At 29.5% G+C, this 18490-nt stretch overlaps 1 protein-coding gene across 6 annotated transcripts in view; it reads right to left on the bottom strand.

Annotated features, from left to right (window-relative positions):
• Nucleotides 1-18490, bottom strand: part of LOC142330581 (uncharacterized) — a 325414-nt gene that overhangs the window by 29954 nt on the left and 276970 nt on the right. For 5 of the 6 annotated variants that reach the window (XM_075375964.1, XM_075375963.1, XM_075375967.1 and 2 more), the window contains 4 exons: nt 16058-16405; nt 13677-13923; nt 8632-8991; nt 5608-5920 (listed from right to left, as the gene is read on the bottom strand). In XM_075375964.1, coding sequence (XP_075232079.1) covers nt 5608-5920; nt 8632-8991; nt 13677-13923; nt 16058-16405 — 1268 coding nt within the window. The remainder of the gene's footprint in view (nt 1-5607; nt 5921-8631; nt 8992-13676; nt 13924-16057; nt 16406-18490) is intronic. The other variant, XM_075375968.1, reaches the window with a different exon arrangement.

The raw sequence follows: 18490 nt of genomic DNA, 5'->3' as shown, positions 1-18490 counted from the left end.
TTTTGATATCCAGAGTACATGAGAAATTTTAATAAAAATATGAAAAAAAGAATCTTGAAATAAAAAAATACAGATAATCCCAAGATCTCAGATTCCACATTTAGTGTAATTGTAATGTAGGGGAATCCCATATTCAAGGTTTAGCACACAGCTGAAGCACAAGCTAAATAATCCTGTATCTTTTAATTTTCTCTGTATTTTTTTATAATATCTATAAAAACATAGACAAAAAACATAGTAATGTTCAGGATCAGACCTTTTTAACTTTTCCAAAATAACAACTTTAACAAAAATCAGATCGAGCATCCTAAAGGTGCATCTAGATATATCAGGAATAAATAGGAGAAATTTGTCCAGTGAATTAAATCTAAAAAACATCACAACTTTATCTATTATTGAATCATTCCCCACTATCACTTCACTAGATCAAATCTAGAGTTATAAATTGGAACCTAGTCCCACCACAGGTGACCACCTGTGGGTATTTCATGGTTGATATTTCCAGGGTTCCCACCCCTTGACAGTCAACCATGAAATATCTTTTAAGGTATACTCCACTGACTGAACCAAACAACATCAGAGTGATATGATGGGCTGCCACTTAGAAGATTGGATGCCACTGGAAACATTGCATGCCCTAACACTGCACACATAAACAAGAACGATACAAAATCCAAAATTGAGATGAAGCAAATTACCTACATTTCCAGACACAATGTAAACTCACCCATACAGTTTGGTAAACTAAAATTAATAACTGACCTAACTGACCAATATAAAATTCTCGTCTTCGAACTGTAGGAAGTAAGAAACACCAACCAGAACACCATGGAATCTCTACAAAGGTATACCTAGAAAGAGGGTGATGAAAAGTGTCTCACAGTTTAGAAGAGGGTTTTTGGCCAGCCTCAAAATAATAAACTACATACAAGAATTCAAGTCACAATCCTCAAGAATCTCAATACTCACCCAAAAAGCACCTAGTAAAATCTACAACATAATAAATGCCAACACCAGATTTGTTTTTAATAATAAAAACAAATCTCCCAAAGACTGTAAAGAAACAGAAAGGTTCTGGGACCTACTCAATCACACCATAAATAACATCGCCAAAAATCAGGTTAAACAACTAATCAGAGAATTCAACACTGAATGATGCAGAAAATGAAGATACCACATCAACAGAACTGCCCAAAAGAGAACAAATGAAAACGAACAGAGACTCATCAATCTCTGCAAAAACCACAAACTAATCTCAAAATCCACATATTTCAAGAGGAAACCTCAAAACTTGGAAACACCCTGTTATTCTAAAGGAGAACGGCAACTAGATCATGTCTTCATGGAAGACACCACCACAAAGAGATCTATAAATATATAAATCCAAGTAGTAGACACAGGCTCAGATCACTACATAATCAAATCTAAAATTAAATTCACTCCCCAAAAACGCAACAAAACCAAGCCCCTAAAACTCCAAGAAAAATAGACCTTACCAACACAAAAATGAAATTACCAATAAGCAATAAAAAAAATAACAATCATGGATAAACTTGGACCTAGTCAACAACCTTAAACACACTGTAAAAATGGCCCCAATAAAATTCTGTAAAAAGCATTAATGGTGGAACATAAAATGCAATGAAACAGTGGAGAGGAGACATCAAATTACAATAATATATATTACAATAATCCCAGTCATCAGAAACATCCTTCCAAAATCTAGTAAAACAAAGAAAAGAAGCACCTGAACCCTCAGTAAAATAAAAAGACAACACCATAAAAACATGCTGAAATCAATAAAAGAAGAATTCAACAAAATGCAGTCAAGAGACTACCACAAAACCTTAAAAAATATGAACCCCCCTCAACCTAATGAAGGATGAAAATTATAATCTAGTCCATAACAATGAAGACAATGCAGAAATATTTTTGACCCTCACAAACACTAAGTCAAAAGTGAAATTCAAAGGAAAACTTTTGGAACCATCTGAGATCAAAATGTGACTTTGCCAAGGTAATGGATTCTCATCACTTCAACTGCGCCCTGGAAATTGGCTCAATTAATGCCCCCAAAAATAAAAAAAGGCCAAAAAATTAATACAAACTGTTTTAGTTTCACCAATGGCTTGGCACTGCTAGCAAATGGCATCGAAGAAACTAAAACACAGATATTAAATCTTCAAAACATTGCAATTAAAATAGGCCTCAAAATATCATTCGAAAAGGCAAAAATTATGCCCAAAAAACCAACACTATTAGCATACAACAATTGTAAGCATAAGCTGTAATAGTGTCAAAATAGTAACCCAATTTAAATAATATTGGAGAGACGATAACAAACAACCTAATTGAAAAAACCTCAATCCAAATAAGAATAAACTAACTGAAGTACAAAAAAATGTGGTGTACCTATAATAAAAAAGTTTATCCAAAAACGCAAAAGAAGACATTACAACACAGTTATAAAACCAAAAGCCAGATATGCAGCAGAAATGCTCTTCCATCTGAACGAACAATCAAAGACCTACAGACTCCAGAAAATCGAAAGAAGAATAGAACCTGCATCAACAAAAAGTACCAGAAACACAGGCAATGGAGGATCGTGCTCAACACTCATGCACAAAGAGTAAAAACCCATCGCTGATACCATGACTAAGAGGAGACAAGGATTCTATGGACACATCATGATGATGCAAGATTTAAGACTTCTGAAACAGCTGGTACAGTATAATCTCTACCCGAAAAACATCAAGACAGGATGCAGATGGATAAGAGAAATAGGCCATACACCAGAAGACGTCAGACAAGATAAAATTAAACAAAAAAAGATGGGAGAAGAACAGAGTTAAAGAATTCAAGAAAATATCTAGGCGTATGGATTGACTCCCGACTGAGATTTGGAAGACATGCCATTGAGGCTGCTGGAAAGGCAGAGAGTGTCGTGCCATATAGCAGAAATTCTACCAAACTGTGGGGGTCCGGGGCAACTGTCTAGGAAGTTGCTTACAGGAGGTGCGTATAGCAAGCTGCTATACGGTGCAGAAATCTGAGTGGATGTGATGCGATACAGAAAGTACAGAGGGAGGATTGAGGGGTTACATAGGAGGTGTTGCCTCCAGATTGCAACAGCCTACAGAACTGTTTCTCTGGAGGCTGCGAAGGACTTGGTGGGGATGCCTCCCACAGAATTAACAATCGCATGTAGGAGAAGGCTACGAGAACTTGGTACCTTGAATCCACTGAGAAGAGAGAGGCAAGTTTGATGATCGCAGAACAGTCGATGAGGGCATGGCAAAGATGGGATGGATGTGAGGAGGACCTATAGCGTAATAAAGGATATTGGAAGATGGTCCAGAAGAACCCATGGCTTGCTGGATTTTAATTTAACTCAGTTGCTGGTGGGCCATGGGGCATTTAGAGAATATCAATTCTGTTTTGGGTTGGATTACTCGGATGGATGCCCAGACTGTGAGGTTGAGGAGTCGGCGTTCCATGTGTTCTTTTGTTATTCTCATTTTAACACAGAAAGAGAGGAGAGGATGGATGAAAGTACAGAGGGAGGATTGAGGGGTTACATAGGAGGTGTTGCCTCCAGATTGCAACAGCCTACAGAACTGTTTCTCTGGAGGCTGCGAAGGACTTGGTGGGGATGCCTCCCACAGAATTAACAATCGCATGTAGGAGAAGGCTACGAGAACTTGGTACCTTGAATCCACTGAGAAGAGAGAGGCAAGTTTGATGATCGCAGAACAGTCGATGAGGGCATGGCAAAGATGGGATGGATGTGAGGAGGACCTATAGCGTAATAAAGGATATTGGAAGATGGTCTAGAAGAACCCATGGCTTGCTGGATTTTAATTTAACTCAGTTGCTGGTGGGCCATGGGGCATTTAGAGAATATCAATTCTGTTTTGGGTTGGATTACTCGGATGGATGCCCAGACTGTGAGGTTGAGGAGTCGGCGTTCCATGTGTTCTTTTGTTATTCTCATTTTAACACAGAAAGAGAGGAGAGGATGGATGCCATTGGAAGAGACATAATGTTTGAACCAGAGGAACTAATGGGATTTATGCTGTATGGTGAAGAATATTGGTCTGCGTTTCTGAATTTGCAAGAGCAGTAATGATGAAATTACGCACTATCAAGGTAAATCGTAGGCCAAGAAGGGGTCATTGGAGAATGCAGAGACGGAAAGGTACACAGCTGAAAGCCAAGGGGTTCCCTGTATGTGTGGGGGTCGCCTGGGTACGATGAGGCCGTGGGCACTCTGCTCTCGGGTCCGATGGTGACCTGTGAGGTAAGTATGCTGTAGTATTCAATTGCCTGTGAGGTGTTTGTTTATGTGACTGGATGTGACTGATTGATGTGTGGATTGTGTAGCATGAGGTATGTATTTTAGAGTGATAATTGAATGTCATAGAGTGTGTGGTGTGATTTTAGTCTGATGTGAGGTACCTTGTGGATGTGTGAGGTCGGTGTTGACTGTGGTGTCTGAATGTGTGTGAGAGAGTATTTCCCCCTTCCTGAAGTAATGTACACCAGCTGTACCAGGAAGGAAATGTAGCCAGGGATGGAGGTTTAATTGGTAGTACGCAGGAACACACATGCATTTAATAACATTTTGTGAAACCTGTTAGTGAGCCTGACACTGCCTAGGTGCCCGTAAATGGGGTTCCTCCACCTCTTAAAAAATAGCATGCTTAACCCAACAGAACAGTTTTTATATCTCCATCTAGTACTTTTTCTGTTTTGTTTCATTTCTTCCTTTATCAGAACACTCTTTAAATATTCCTGTGCTCTTCTCTTTTCTGATGTTGATGGAATTTTGATAGGAAATAATTTACAAAAATTCCATGAAGGTTCCTGATAGAGGTGCTGATTCATAGAAAGCCTCTTCATATTTCATTACTAATGTTTTCCTACTGCTATTACAAACTAGTGCAATATGTTTACCAGTTTTTTATTTACAAATATAGTTGATAACCACAGCTATTACATATAAATAAATAAAAAATCCATAAATTGAGGGTAAGGCATTTAAATTGCCTTATTAAATCACAGATAGAAATATCTAACTTTTCAATTTCGATCCATTCTTTCTTTCCCCATCTATGATTTATGATTTGTGGATAAACAGTATACATTACAAATGGATTCCCACTTGGTTACCAATAGATGCTGATTGTGACTAAAGAGCCACTTGATTGACGACAGAAGACAGTGCAATTAGTTGATAGTTTTTTATTCCAGCACTGCAAAGTTTTTTGGCAAGTTATTGTGTAGTGGCTTACTCTACAGTACTAGAAAAGAATCAAATTTTATTGCAGAATGCTTACAAGAGTACAATAAATAGCAACTGTATTTAATAAATATGAAACTTTCAATGTGCTTCAAATAGCGAATGAATATAGGGTTGAAAGCAAGTTGAAGGCAAATAAAGAGTAATTATTTCAAATTTGGCACAGAAGTTGAAATTTGAAGAAGAATAGATAATAATTATTATTTCTATATTTTATTTTTTTACGTGGGTTTGCTTTTTCTGGAATCAGTTCTATTTTTTTAAGCTTATTTTATGTAATAAAGTAAATAATAAAAGAAACTTACTGTAGAATTATAATTATTTTTATCTTGTGGTCCAGAATTAGGTGAAGTTGTCTGTCTATTACAGTTAATATTATTACTGTTGTTCTTCTGTTCAATATTAGCTTGAAGAGAAGCAGAAGTCTGCATACATTTATCTTGACAATGAACAGGACACTGTGTACCTGAATTTCTTACACGCTGATTATTAATATTAACAGGTATTTGTGTAGCATTAGTAGGATCTGATGAAGTTGATGAACCATCTGATGACTGATTTTGATCTGATTGTGACAGATGAGTCTGTGTACCTCTTTTAAGATGCGCTACAGGTGATCTGTTAAAAATGTACAAAATAATTTGTTAATAAAAAATTACTTACTAAGGCTTTTACAAAATTATCAATAAAGAAAACTTATTATGGAGGTTTTAATAATAATAAAAAAAATAGTAAATAAAAACTAATAAAAAATTCTTAAATTAAAATTAACGTTTTAAAAATTTACGAACCTTGATTTTTAGTCATTTAAAAATCATCACCAGATGAAAATACAATACTTAACTGAGTAATAAATAAAATACTAATTTATTTGCAGGATGAAATCTCTCTTAACATAAAAAAAATTAGGATTAAAATTATTGAAATAAATTTGGATTTAAAAGTTTACCAAAGTATTACTGGGAGCGTAATGCTGGAAAGTTTTTGTCAATAATCAGGTTGAAATGGAAATCGCCACTATAATAATAGAAAAATTATACCATCTAGAATCAATTAAATAGTGACTGAAATTGACCAGAGAAAATGAGAAGTTTTATTTGATAGGTTGATATTTTGTGTTTTCATCTTGCAATAAATAGAGTAAACCTGAAACCACTTAAAAAATATATGAGAAAAATGAAGATTTAAGTTAAAATTTCTATTCTTACTAAATTACTATTTTTTTTGTTTACTTATCCCTTCTAGGTCATCAATTACGATTAAAGGGCATCACAAAATGATAGTCATAGTATTCAAATGTTTACAGGAAAATAAATAAATAACTTTTTACATGCTGTTTTTCATTAGAGTATCATTTGCACATATATTACACCATGATACAGAACTTAATTATTCAAATTTTATTTTTTTAACCAATTTTAACCATTTCAAGATAACTTTAAATAAATTATATAATAATTTCCACTTATCAACAATTTTTATTATTATGTCCTGAGCGCTTTTGGATATTAATCCATCATCCATAACACTTATAAGTTATACATTATAATTATTTCCTTCACAAATTAATATATTAAAAGAATTTTGAATTTTAAAAACAAAAATTATAATTACAACTGATCTTTAAAAGGTTAAAATAATGTAGATGTCTGTCATGTCAGTATCTTTTGACGATCAGTTGTTGTATTTATAATTTTTGTTTTTAAAATTCAAAATTCATTTAATACATTAATTTGTGAAGGAAATAATTATAATGCTTAAAACATAAATGTTCTTGATGCTGGATTAATATCCGAAAGCGCTCAGACAAAATAAAAATTGTTGGTACGTGGAAATTATTATATAATTAATTTATATCAATACCAACAAGCAATGATTAATAATAAAATTAACTTTAAGTAGTTGTCTGATTTATAAAGAGAAAAATTGCAAATTTAAATTTAAATAAATAAATTTGTTTTAAGAAATCTATACTGCAAGAGTTAATAAAATGTCTGTATTTGATATTTACTAACAAATAGTAAAAAGTAAATAAACTCCCTGATATTAGATATACCATGTTAAGAGATACCAATCACGGGGGAGGGGGGCAGACACAAACACTGATACCTAATATTGTAATATTGTACTGAAAATAATGAAAAGTACGCAGCAACTGCATATAAGATACAAAATACAGATATTAATAATTAATTAATTGTTACTCAGATTAGTAGTGATTACTGGAATAATTCTCATTCCTCTCCCCTACAAACTTCTTCAAGCCACGGCTAATTTAAATTTAAACAGATGTGAAAATAGATCTTTTAAATCTAAAACTCATGTTAATAACTCACAAAAAAAAAAGATTTAATTGAGACAAAGTGCCAAATAGAAGTCAGCAGTATAAAAAAACAAATAGTTCTCAATAGATTCAAGTATTTCATCCACTGAAGTAATACCTTATGATGGTTCTGGAGGCTAAACAGAAAAAGAAAAAGATTCAAGCCTACTCAAATTGGTACCATCCAAAACTTCAAAAAACTAAAATAAGATTACTATGGCAAGTTAATACATAATGCAATGGAACAATAAAGTAAAATTAAGACAAATATTAAAAAAATTAAATAATTTTATATATAAAAGAATAATTTCAAGTTTAAATAAACAAAAATGAAGGGTAAATTAAAACTACAAAATAGAAGAAAACTACAAGAAGAATATCAACAGTAAATTTATGTACAACAAATTCTACAAAAATAAAATAAAAGTTATTACAGATATAAGTTATATAAAATTTAAATTGTAATAAATATAATTTGCCTAGAGCAGAACATATGCTTACTGTAAGTAAACATCGCTTTTGTATGATTGTTTTGGCATGTCTTATATCCATGTAAGTATGGGTTATGTTACTACTGTAGGTATGTGTTACTGCTATGATAATATTAGGACATGGACAGCAAGTTCTGCTATAGGAAATTTTACATTTATCAATTATTAAGAGCAGTTCACAAAATGAATTTTATATATATATGACTATAACTAAAAAAATCAACTTAAAATAAGGAATCTTTAGAACACTACATGGAATCAATAAAATCAGATGCTAAAGCCAAGCCAAACAAAATGTTTTACAACAATTAATAGATTAAACATTATGAAACAAACGATTTTAATAAAAATAATACTGTAATAGAAGTTTTTTTTAACATTGATAAACAAGGAGAAATACGAAGATCATGCAGAAATGAATGTAAATTAAAGAAAAATCGGATGAACAGAAAATACAGGATAATTATGGATGACAGAAATACAGACATCTCATCTTAAGTGATAAACATAATCACCTGATGTCAATCCTTTCAAAACTGTTATTATTATTGATGCTAAATTTAGCTCTCGACATCGAAAGGCTACCGTCACAGCTGCAAACAGAAACAGAATCAGTCTGACCCTTAGAGTCGCTCTCGGTCAATCGTTCAACAGAATCGGAAACATCTTCTTCTTCTTCTGTTATTAGATCATGTGATCTTCCATCTACAAGACTATCTTCATAGCCTGTAATCCACTCCTTTGTATCTTCTGAGTTTATCTCATTCTTATTACGCAAATTATCAGTGGCTAATATATTTGTATTATATTTTTTCAATCTAGTTTGTGGTCGGTTATCACATAATGTTTCCCGACACTCAAATTCATTCAACGATCTGTAAAAAAACATTTAAGCAATACTACATTTTTCAATTTATCAAATTTTTAAATCAAAGACAAATTACCCTTTTCATATTGAAAAAAAAATCACTTTTTAACTAAATAATTGTTTTTTTTAAGTAGCATTCCATACCAGTAGATAGCTATTCATTAATTAGTGATGTAGTAGCATATTAGGATTAATATTTATTTTCTATTTACTGTTCAAAGAGCATTCCAATAACATAAATTTTAAAATGTAATTATTCTGCTGATCATTACTGTACAATGTCAAGTCAATCCATTTATACTATTAGGTATGCTACATCAACAACTTTTGAAGAGAAATAAAATGAACCACTCATCAAAACAGTTTTATTGAAGCAGGATTTGGGAGGTAGTTTCTTAGATTTTTATAGTTGTCCTGGTCTGAATATTTTAAACTTAAGTGGAATTAATGAAAAACATTTGAGAATGCGTAAACTTAATATAATGCAGTCATAATCAAAGTTGACAGAATAATGCAGATGTAATTAAATAGTACATAAATTTACTACTAAGATAATAACACTGGTAGTTTAAACTATACAGTAGAAATAATTAGATACAAAAGAAAGATATTAAATCAGAGATTTAATATCATATATTATAGTGTTTCAAGAAAGATGCAACCTGAATTTTTTTTTTTTTTAATATATATTTGGAATATTTTTCAAAACGTATAATTAAATTTGAAGAAAAAAAATTCACACATACTATTTTCCACTAAGCAACAGGCATTGAAAGTGATTTCCTTCAACTTGGATGCTGGTTCTCATCTGTTTCAAGATATTTTTAACTACTACTGCAATATCTACTCACATTTAAAATTTCACTCTACAAGCCTATTTTGGGGTTTTCTAGACTACAAGAACTGTTCTAAAAAATCTATACTTTTTTAATATCCTATAATGAAAAAACCTTGATGGTATAAGAACTAGGGATCTTGGTGGCAAAGTCTTTTATGATCAAGAGATGACCAAAATATTCTTCCAACATGGCTGTTAATTATTAGTAATATGCCATTGCCACCTTACTGAAACAAACAACCTCTCATTTGTTTTCGTCTAACTCCACAACTATTGTTAAATTAAATCACAATAAATTTCACCATCAACAGGTTTATAAAAATATATAGCATCTATTAAATGATGTCAAAAGATCACACACACACGCACATGTGCATGCACACACATACACTGATTATTTGAAAAAAACTGAGGATCTTCACTGCCCCTAACTAGCCATGTTTTGCCTGTTCACATACCATCAAGTTGAAATAAAGCTTTATCACAGTAACAAACAAGATCTACTCCCTCAATTCCATTTTTTTATCACTGAAGGGCTGAAATCATTAACAATGCTAATGGAGTAGATATTGTCCACAATCTTGTATGTTCAATTCTTGAATACTGATGTCGTAAGGAAGTTATTTTGTAGCTCTGAAAGCCTGAATTTGTTGTTAGTACGATCTGCGACAATAATGTTCAAAAAACATTCATCTATTGACCTAAATTAAATGTTTTTCACATCCTTATAATTTTGTATTGTTAACAATATGAGCCCATTTAATTGCTTTTCACTTCCAATCTATGAAAATTAACATTTCAAATGCCATATTGTTTACTTATTGGAAACTGCAGACTGGGGAGATTCTTTTTTTACAAACATAAAAGTTTTATGTAAAAAATAAATTTCTACCATAAATACACATGTATGTTTAAAAAATTATACTGCTACATCATAAAAGAATGGACTTTACTACATGACAAGGTTATATCAACTGCCATCTGTAGTTAAGCTTGTAAGCTTTGGTAAATCCAAAACTATTGCCAGGTAAACATTAAAAAAAATTACTCGTGTTATGAAAATTACACATCATTCTTTTAACAGTTGCATCTTTTTTGAAACACTCATAATAAAGAGATTACATTAAATAGTTTCAATATAAATTACACATGTATAAAAGAAAAGTTATTTCAAACATTAACAGATTATAATATACTTTTGATTATCTTCACAGCAATTTATTGCTGTAAAATGTAATATAAAGTAACTTTTGGAAATTTTGAAACTACCGTGTAATTCATTGAAGTAAATACTGTTACATAGCTACTATATAACAAAAAAAAGCATGTATTATTTTACAGTATTACATAGATATTACATAATAAAAAAGGCATGTATTATTTCACAGTAGATTACAATTATTTAAAATTTAAATTAAATGTACCTTTACAAATTAAATGTCTTAGGAATTTGTTGGATTTTCAATGAACAATTTATATTTATATAGAAAAATTAATTCTCTGTTATCACATCAAAATTATCTGAAATGATTTCTATTTCTTAGTCATAAGTTAATCAGCTGCAAAATTCTTATTTATTCTGATACAGTTTTATTACATGTGTAGTGGAAAACTGATACATTGGATTCTTCAATGCGTCAATGTCAATGTAATATATGATGATCAAATACAAGATTTATCGGTAAAACTCTATGGTATCTGATAATTTTTAAATTGTATTAGTTATACACCAAATTGGGTCACAAAAGATTAACTGATTTTTTTTTTTCTGGTTTTCCTAGTGTTGCAATTTTAACATACTGTTATAATTTCATTAAGGTATTATAAAAAAAGTTAGTGTTTACCTATATTTAAAAGAAAAGTTTCTTTGAAACTTAAGTATATTTAATGTTTTTCTCCAATGATTAGTTTCATTTTGGCCGTTCAAAAAAAATCTTATTTCTTCTTTTAGCGAATGTAAAAAATCTGATGTGGACACCACATGACTTCCTTGTATGCCTATTATATTAAATATACATATTTTTTACTGCAATTCATCTAAATTTATTTCATTTGAAAGTGAGATATGATCCTCCAATTCTTTAACAAAGAATTCTTTTGTAATTTTTTTTTGTTATTAAATTATTTATTGCAATTTTTTTTTATAATCAAAGGTTAATAATTATTAGTAAATCAATATATTTAAATTAAAAAAAAGAAAGGAAATGAAGTTGGATTCGAACCGATGTGCCTTCCTCTTGTAAGACACAAATATTTGATTAATTAAAATTGTATTTGGTTATAACTCTGGAACCAATGAAAAAAGTATCATTTATGATATATCATTCAGAAGCTCTCAATGAGGGCTTATTACTGCAGTTAAGAAAAAGTCCAAAATCCAAAACTTTTTGAATTTTGGGCTTTTTTGGACACTTTTGGTCCATTAGATTGCAATCAAAAGGAGAGGTGCACAACTAGATCTTACAACAGTCCAAAATCCAAAATTTTAACATCCTATGGCTAATAATTTTTGAGTTATGCAAGATACATATGTACAGACGTCACCACGTCATGCCGAAACTAGTCAAAATGGATTCAGAGATGGTCAAAATGGTTATGTGTGTTGAAAACTGAAAATCAAAATTTCTTATGATCACATACTTCCTTTACTTTGTACAAGGAAGTAAAAATAACTTTTCACTGAACTATAACACAATATTACACAGAATCTAAATAAATAGTTTTATCATTTCAGTTAATGACAAACTGTTAAAAGGGTTGTGGAAAAAGGAAATTATTTCCATTTAATCTGCTGGTGATCTTGGTCATCTGCAAGCAAAGAAAAGAGTTGGTTCACATAATTGTAGAAAATAGAACAGGACTTTGTACTTGTTGAAAACATTATAAATGACTGTATTAAAGACTATTACCAGTTTTAATAAAAATTCTTCTTTCCTTCTAAACTTTTCTTTATCCTAATAATTGATGTACATCATAACAATGTTAAAATACAGCAATTGAAATTTTTAAAACATAATGAAACAGTAATTTTTTTTAAATGGTTGCCATATCGAAATTACACAACCCATAAGATCCCAGAAAGGACTTTTTTATAACTGTAAATTGAGAGTTTTTATTATTTTTTACACACCACAAACTATTTATAAACCAGCAGCTCTTTAGTGTAAGAATCCAATTAAGGAACACTTTCAATATATAATAAAATATAAAACAATAAATTTAAATATTATTAAATGATTACAATGGCTTGAGAGTAAAAATATGAATTAGTTTATAAGTAATTGGGGATGAGTTTTTTGAATACTCTCATTCTGAAATTCCATCTACATCAACTGACTGATGATATCATATTGGAAATATCAATGACTGCATTTCAAACACGTTCACATGCTCCTACTTAAAGTGATGACTATAAGTTATCAGTTACAATTATCAAATGTGATAAAAAGGGAGTGTTCATCAAAGACATGCATATTACAAAACCAATCTGTGTGGTAAAAAGTTCAAAAATTCTTTTTAACAAACAGTTTTTAACTTTTTAACTTCCAGCAATTCTAACATTAAATATGTACATAAAAAAATTCTGCCAAATTTCACTATTTTTTTTTTTTTTTAATGAAAAAGTTTTAATATATATGAATTCAACTGCGACATATCCATTATCTATTAAGGGTAATCTGACTACACAAATGTATTATACTTTCCCAATTATATCTAGGTACCTTAACTCTGCTACTTTATATTTTTCTTAAAAAGAAAAATTTAATGAAGTTAACAAAAGTAACCGCAAAAAAGTGATATTTCAATTTAAAATACAAAAGAACAGTAATTCATAAGAAAAATTAAAAAAATACCTGCTGGTATTACGGCGAGCATCATGTTCTGATGAAGTGTAATTATAATCACTAGCTGCTGACTGATCCATAGCATTACTGCTGCCAGACCGCTGCTTAATAAAAAGACGTACCAGACTGAAATTCTGAGTTCGTTGTGGTGGACCAAGACCACCACTACTTAGACTACTACCACTGTTTGTATTAGCAGAATCAGATGCCAAACTAGAACTTGTATTCTGAACATCATATAATTTTACACAACCACCTATAAAAAAATAAAATCAACAATTAAAAGCAGAATAAGTAGGAGATAGAAATTTTTATTAAAAAAAACTTGCCAAAGTATTACATCACTTTCCCAGCTATTTATTGATTATGATGATTACCAAAATAAGAAAGATTTAGTTCCCAAATTCCCAAATTTTGGTTAATAATTTTTCTGATTTAAAAAATTTTAAATTTGTCAGTTTGTTTCTAATGTATACAACTGCAGAAATAAAATTATTATCATTTAATATAAAATCAAATTAATTATTTACAATATATAAAATAATAATAAAATTCTTAATATCATTGCTTTTATATTTGATGATAAAAATAATTAAATAAAAATTTAATTAAATTTAAATTATGTAGATGCTATTTTAATGTTTTATTTTATTCTCAAGGGTTATTTTTAAAATTATTTACTATTAATGTAAATGATTTTGTTTTCCCCCCCAAAAAACAAAAAAATACCATATTTTTTAAATGAATACCGTACCTTTTCCTTTAATATATTTTTCTTGGAAAGTAAAAGAGAATTGTTAAAAAATATTGAAAAAATAACGTACAACTTTTGTGAAAGTAATACAAAAAAAATTACTTCCCATTTTGGGTCTGGAATACAATATAGCTAGCAAGCCCTCATAAATACAAAAAAAATTATTTTTATGATAAAAATGTAAATGTTAAGATCCAAAAAACAGAATATATATATTTTTTAGAAGTAGAAAATAGATTTTAAGAAAGTTTTTTCTATAAATATTCATATATAGAAAAAGCTTAACAAATCTATTTTAAGTAAAGTTTTCTCTAAATCTAACCCCCCTTCAATAATAGCTAAAATAAAAAAAAGAAAATTCTTAAAAAAGTTTTCTGCATTTCAGGTCCAGGATCTATAATTTTAAAAATTGTACACTTTTTTTTTACTTAAAAAAAAAATTTGAAAAATATTTAAATCAAAGGGTGACATAACAAAAGAACATACATTTCAATTTTAAGTGGGGGTTGATTTTTGAAAAAAATTTCTTTTGGACTGTTTATAAAAGCACTGTAGATAAACAACAAATTTGCTTTAATAAAATTTTCTTTATAATGCCTCTGAAGAAAATTGAAATTTCTTTTTTTGTGATATCCCCATACCCAAAACAAATTTTGAAAAAATTATTATGACCAATGCTCCAAATGTAGAAATATTTGTAGAAAATTTATATGGTTAATCCTGAGATATAAGGCCAAAAACAGTGCAACTCACAAATGTACACATACACACACACAGACATATATATATATATATATATATATATAAACACACACACACAACATTTTTTTGGTCTAGATGAACTAGTTGGACCCTAAACATATAGATTTGCAAAAAAAAACCTGATACTGATACCCATTTTTGACTATATTTTTCTAACTATATTTACTGAGAAAATAAATTAAAAAAAACTTTAAAAATCTGTTAAAACCAAATCCAATGTTTGCTACTATAAAAAATGGAAACCAATGTTCATGATGTAAACATCCAATTATCACACACCTAACATGGAACCAATAATAATATGCTGCCATTTTAACTGTTAAATATTCACATTTTAATCTAAAAATAACGTATCTCAAGTAATTATGCTGTAATTAATCACATAAAGATAGATTATACTTTATTTAATAAAATCGTAAATAACTAACCATTACACAATAAATAATTTTAAAAATAATTTTTTAGTATCTAATAAAACATTAAAAACAACAACTACACAATAATTTAAATATAAATAGCTTTCTTTAATAACTTATTTTTAACATCAAATACAAAAATAAAAATGATATTAAGATTTCATCTATTATTTTACATATAATATATTAATCTACATATTTATTACTAAATAAAATCCATTTCACTTGTAATTAAGAAAACTGTTTTTGTAGTAAATGATAATGTTTATATTATTTAAGTTAGAGATCTTAAATTTTTTTTCATTTTTATTTTTTTTTAGTTTATTTTTGGATTTTTTTTATATTGGTATACATTAGAAATAAACTGTCAAAATTACTCAGTAAAACAGTATCCTATGAGGAAAACTTAAGATTGATATCATAAAAATCATTAAATTTGAATATACTTTTTAACTTACCTAAAGCGATTCCGAGACCAAGTGCACGATTTTCGATGCTAGATGCATTAATAATGTTACGTGCAAACCAATGACCATTACGAGCATTGTAAAGATTAGGTAGACTAAGACTTGATTGTTTTAATGCAAGTACATTATTATTATATGGTGGATGATTACATTTTGAATTTCTTTCATTGGAATGCTTTTTCAATTTACTCCAAGTTGTAAATGGGGCATCAGAATTAGTCATAGCTATTGCATTAGCATTGTTCCCTTTTAACTGTGTGACTCGCATGCATGATGTGCGTGAACCTGACGCAGAACCTGTTCCTTCACTTGAATATGTACTTGTTACACCACTTTCTCCTTTGAAAAAAAAAAAAATTAATTAAGATGTTCCAGTAAAAATTAAAAACATAAAAATAAAACTGCATAACAATTTTTTGCTGATTTGGTAAATAGTGAAAATTTTATAGAATTTTGCATTTTAAAAAACCTTTTATTTTTCAGGTTGTTCCTAATAATTTAGTTAACAATTTTCTGCTGGAATTAAGGAAGTAAAAATATGGCTTATTTCTTGGATAAGCTGGAACCAGCAAGACGCTTATCTCACAGATTTTTGATATCATACAGGGTAGAAACATGTTCAGTAACATTCTTTATTTAAATTTAAGAATTAACAATATACCTGAACTCAAAATTGACACATATTTGCTGAAAATAACACCACGGGTTAAAGGGAGATTACCTTTTAAAAAGCTAATATCAACTGTCCATACACTCAGTCACCATATTAAATGATTATAATTCACCATTTCATAGATATTAAGCAAAATAGACACAACTATATAAGAAAAATCTCACCCTATATTTTTTTACAGTTCTCAACTAATAGGATTTCAAAATGTAAAAAACTGAGTTCCTAAAACTTTGATCCATTATAAAATCTTTTTTATATTATTCTTGCAATTAAAATTCTTGCTACAATGACCTTTTTAATAATCTCCTGGGAAACTATTTTTACCCTAGTATTATTCACATTTGCCAATTTTGTTTATGTGATCAGTAGCCACAAAATTTCAAAATGTACTTTTAGTATTCAAACAAAAAAATGTAATTTAAATGTCAGTTTTCTCCTTACTTTATACACTTTTTTTTTTCAAAATGCTACTTCCATCAGCAATTTCATGTGTGTGTACACTAGGTTATAAAGGAAATATGGTTCAAATAAGCATACAACTACGATTAAATCTAAAATAATAAATAATCTACATTTAAGTAAATTATAGAAAAAATTTTATAACATTATAAGTTGTATTTAACTGAAATACAGTAAAATTGCAATAAACTAAAATTGACAGGGCTGATAAAAAGATTATGAAAAGAATTTTGTTAAAAAAACAGCAGGCATCTAAAAATTATATTTTATAGCTACTCTAAAAATATAATTAAAACAAATCCATATAAGAATTATAAGTAATCAATAAAATAATAAATTAATGTAATATAAAGACAAATCTTTCCCATTCAAAGTATGTTTCCTAGATAAAGAGGTATATTAATTTCTTGCTTTACACATTTCATAGTCTTTCTAGTAGCTGTGGTATATCTAAAGCATCAGATGCACAAGTGACACTAATCAGAGTGTTACTTTCTTTGAAAGTAACGTATATTATACAGACAATCCTCCATGATCAGAGTAAAGATCTCATTTCACTCGGTAACTATTTTATTTGAAAGTAGAGATGAAGATTCAAACACTCTGGTGGGCTTGGCATGCTGATATGGAAAATAATTTCAATATAGGCTGCATAATCAGTTTGGTGAAGATGTGAAATCAAAAACAAGACAAACTACTTCTCACTTTTCTTAATTCGTCTGACATAGTGTGTTTATTATTCTCAGAAACTGGTATAACAATTTTGAGAAAAATAAGACACCAGTCTTACGTCAGGTTGCTCACAATTCTTTGTTTATAGCATCTAACATACATACATACATACATACACAAACACAGAACAAGAGGGGCCTATTCATATAAGTACATTTCCTTAATTATAATATATTTTAAATTAATATATGCCTATAATAATATATATTATAATTAATAATGTATTTTACTTTCAATAAATTTTTATAATACAAAAAACCTGTAGATGTTAGACATATCTTAAGAACGATTCCTTCCATAATTTTAATTTTGTAAATTTTTATTAAAAATTAATCTGTTATTTTAAACTTTACTGGATATCTTACTTCATTTACTCAAATTCTGGTCAACATTCTGGCTTTAAAAATTATATTAAACAATTCTTAATCAGTTTTCACATAGGATGATGAGTTCCATAATCAATGCATGCTTGGTTATCTGAATGGGGACAGCTTTCCCCAATTACACCTGCACAGTGACTGGTAGAACTGTTTTTATCTCCTTTAAACTAACTGATTACA

This window comes from Lycorma delicatula, chromosome 9 (assembly GCF_047948215.1).
Source record: "Lycorma delicatula isolate Av1 chromosome 9, ASM4794821v1, whole genome shotgun sequence".
Classification (NCBI taxonomy): Eukaryota; Metazoa; Arthropoda; class Insecta; order Hemiptera; family Fulgoridae; genus Lycorma; species Lycorma delicatula.
The sequence above is the reverse complement of the archived record's forward strand: the minus strand, read 5'-3'. Positions and strand labels throughout refer to the sequence as shown.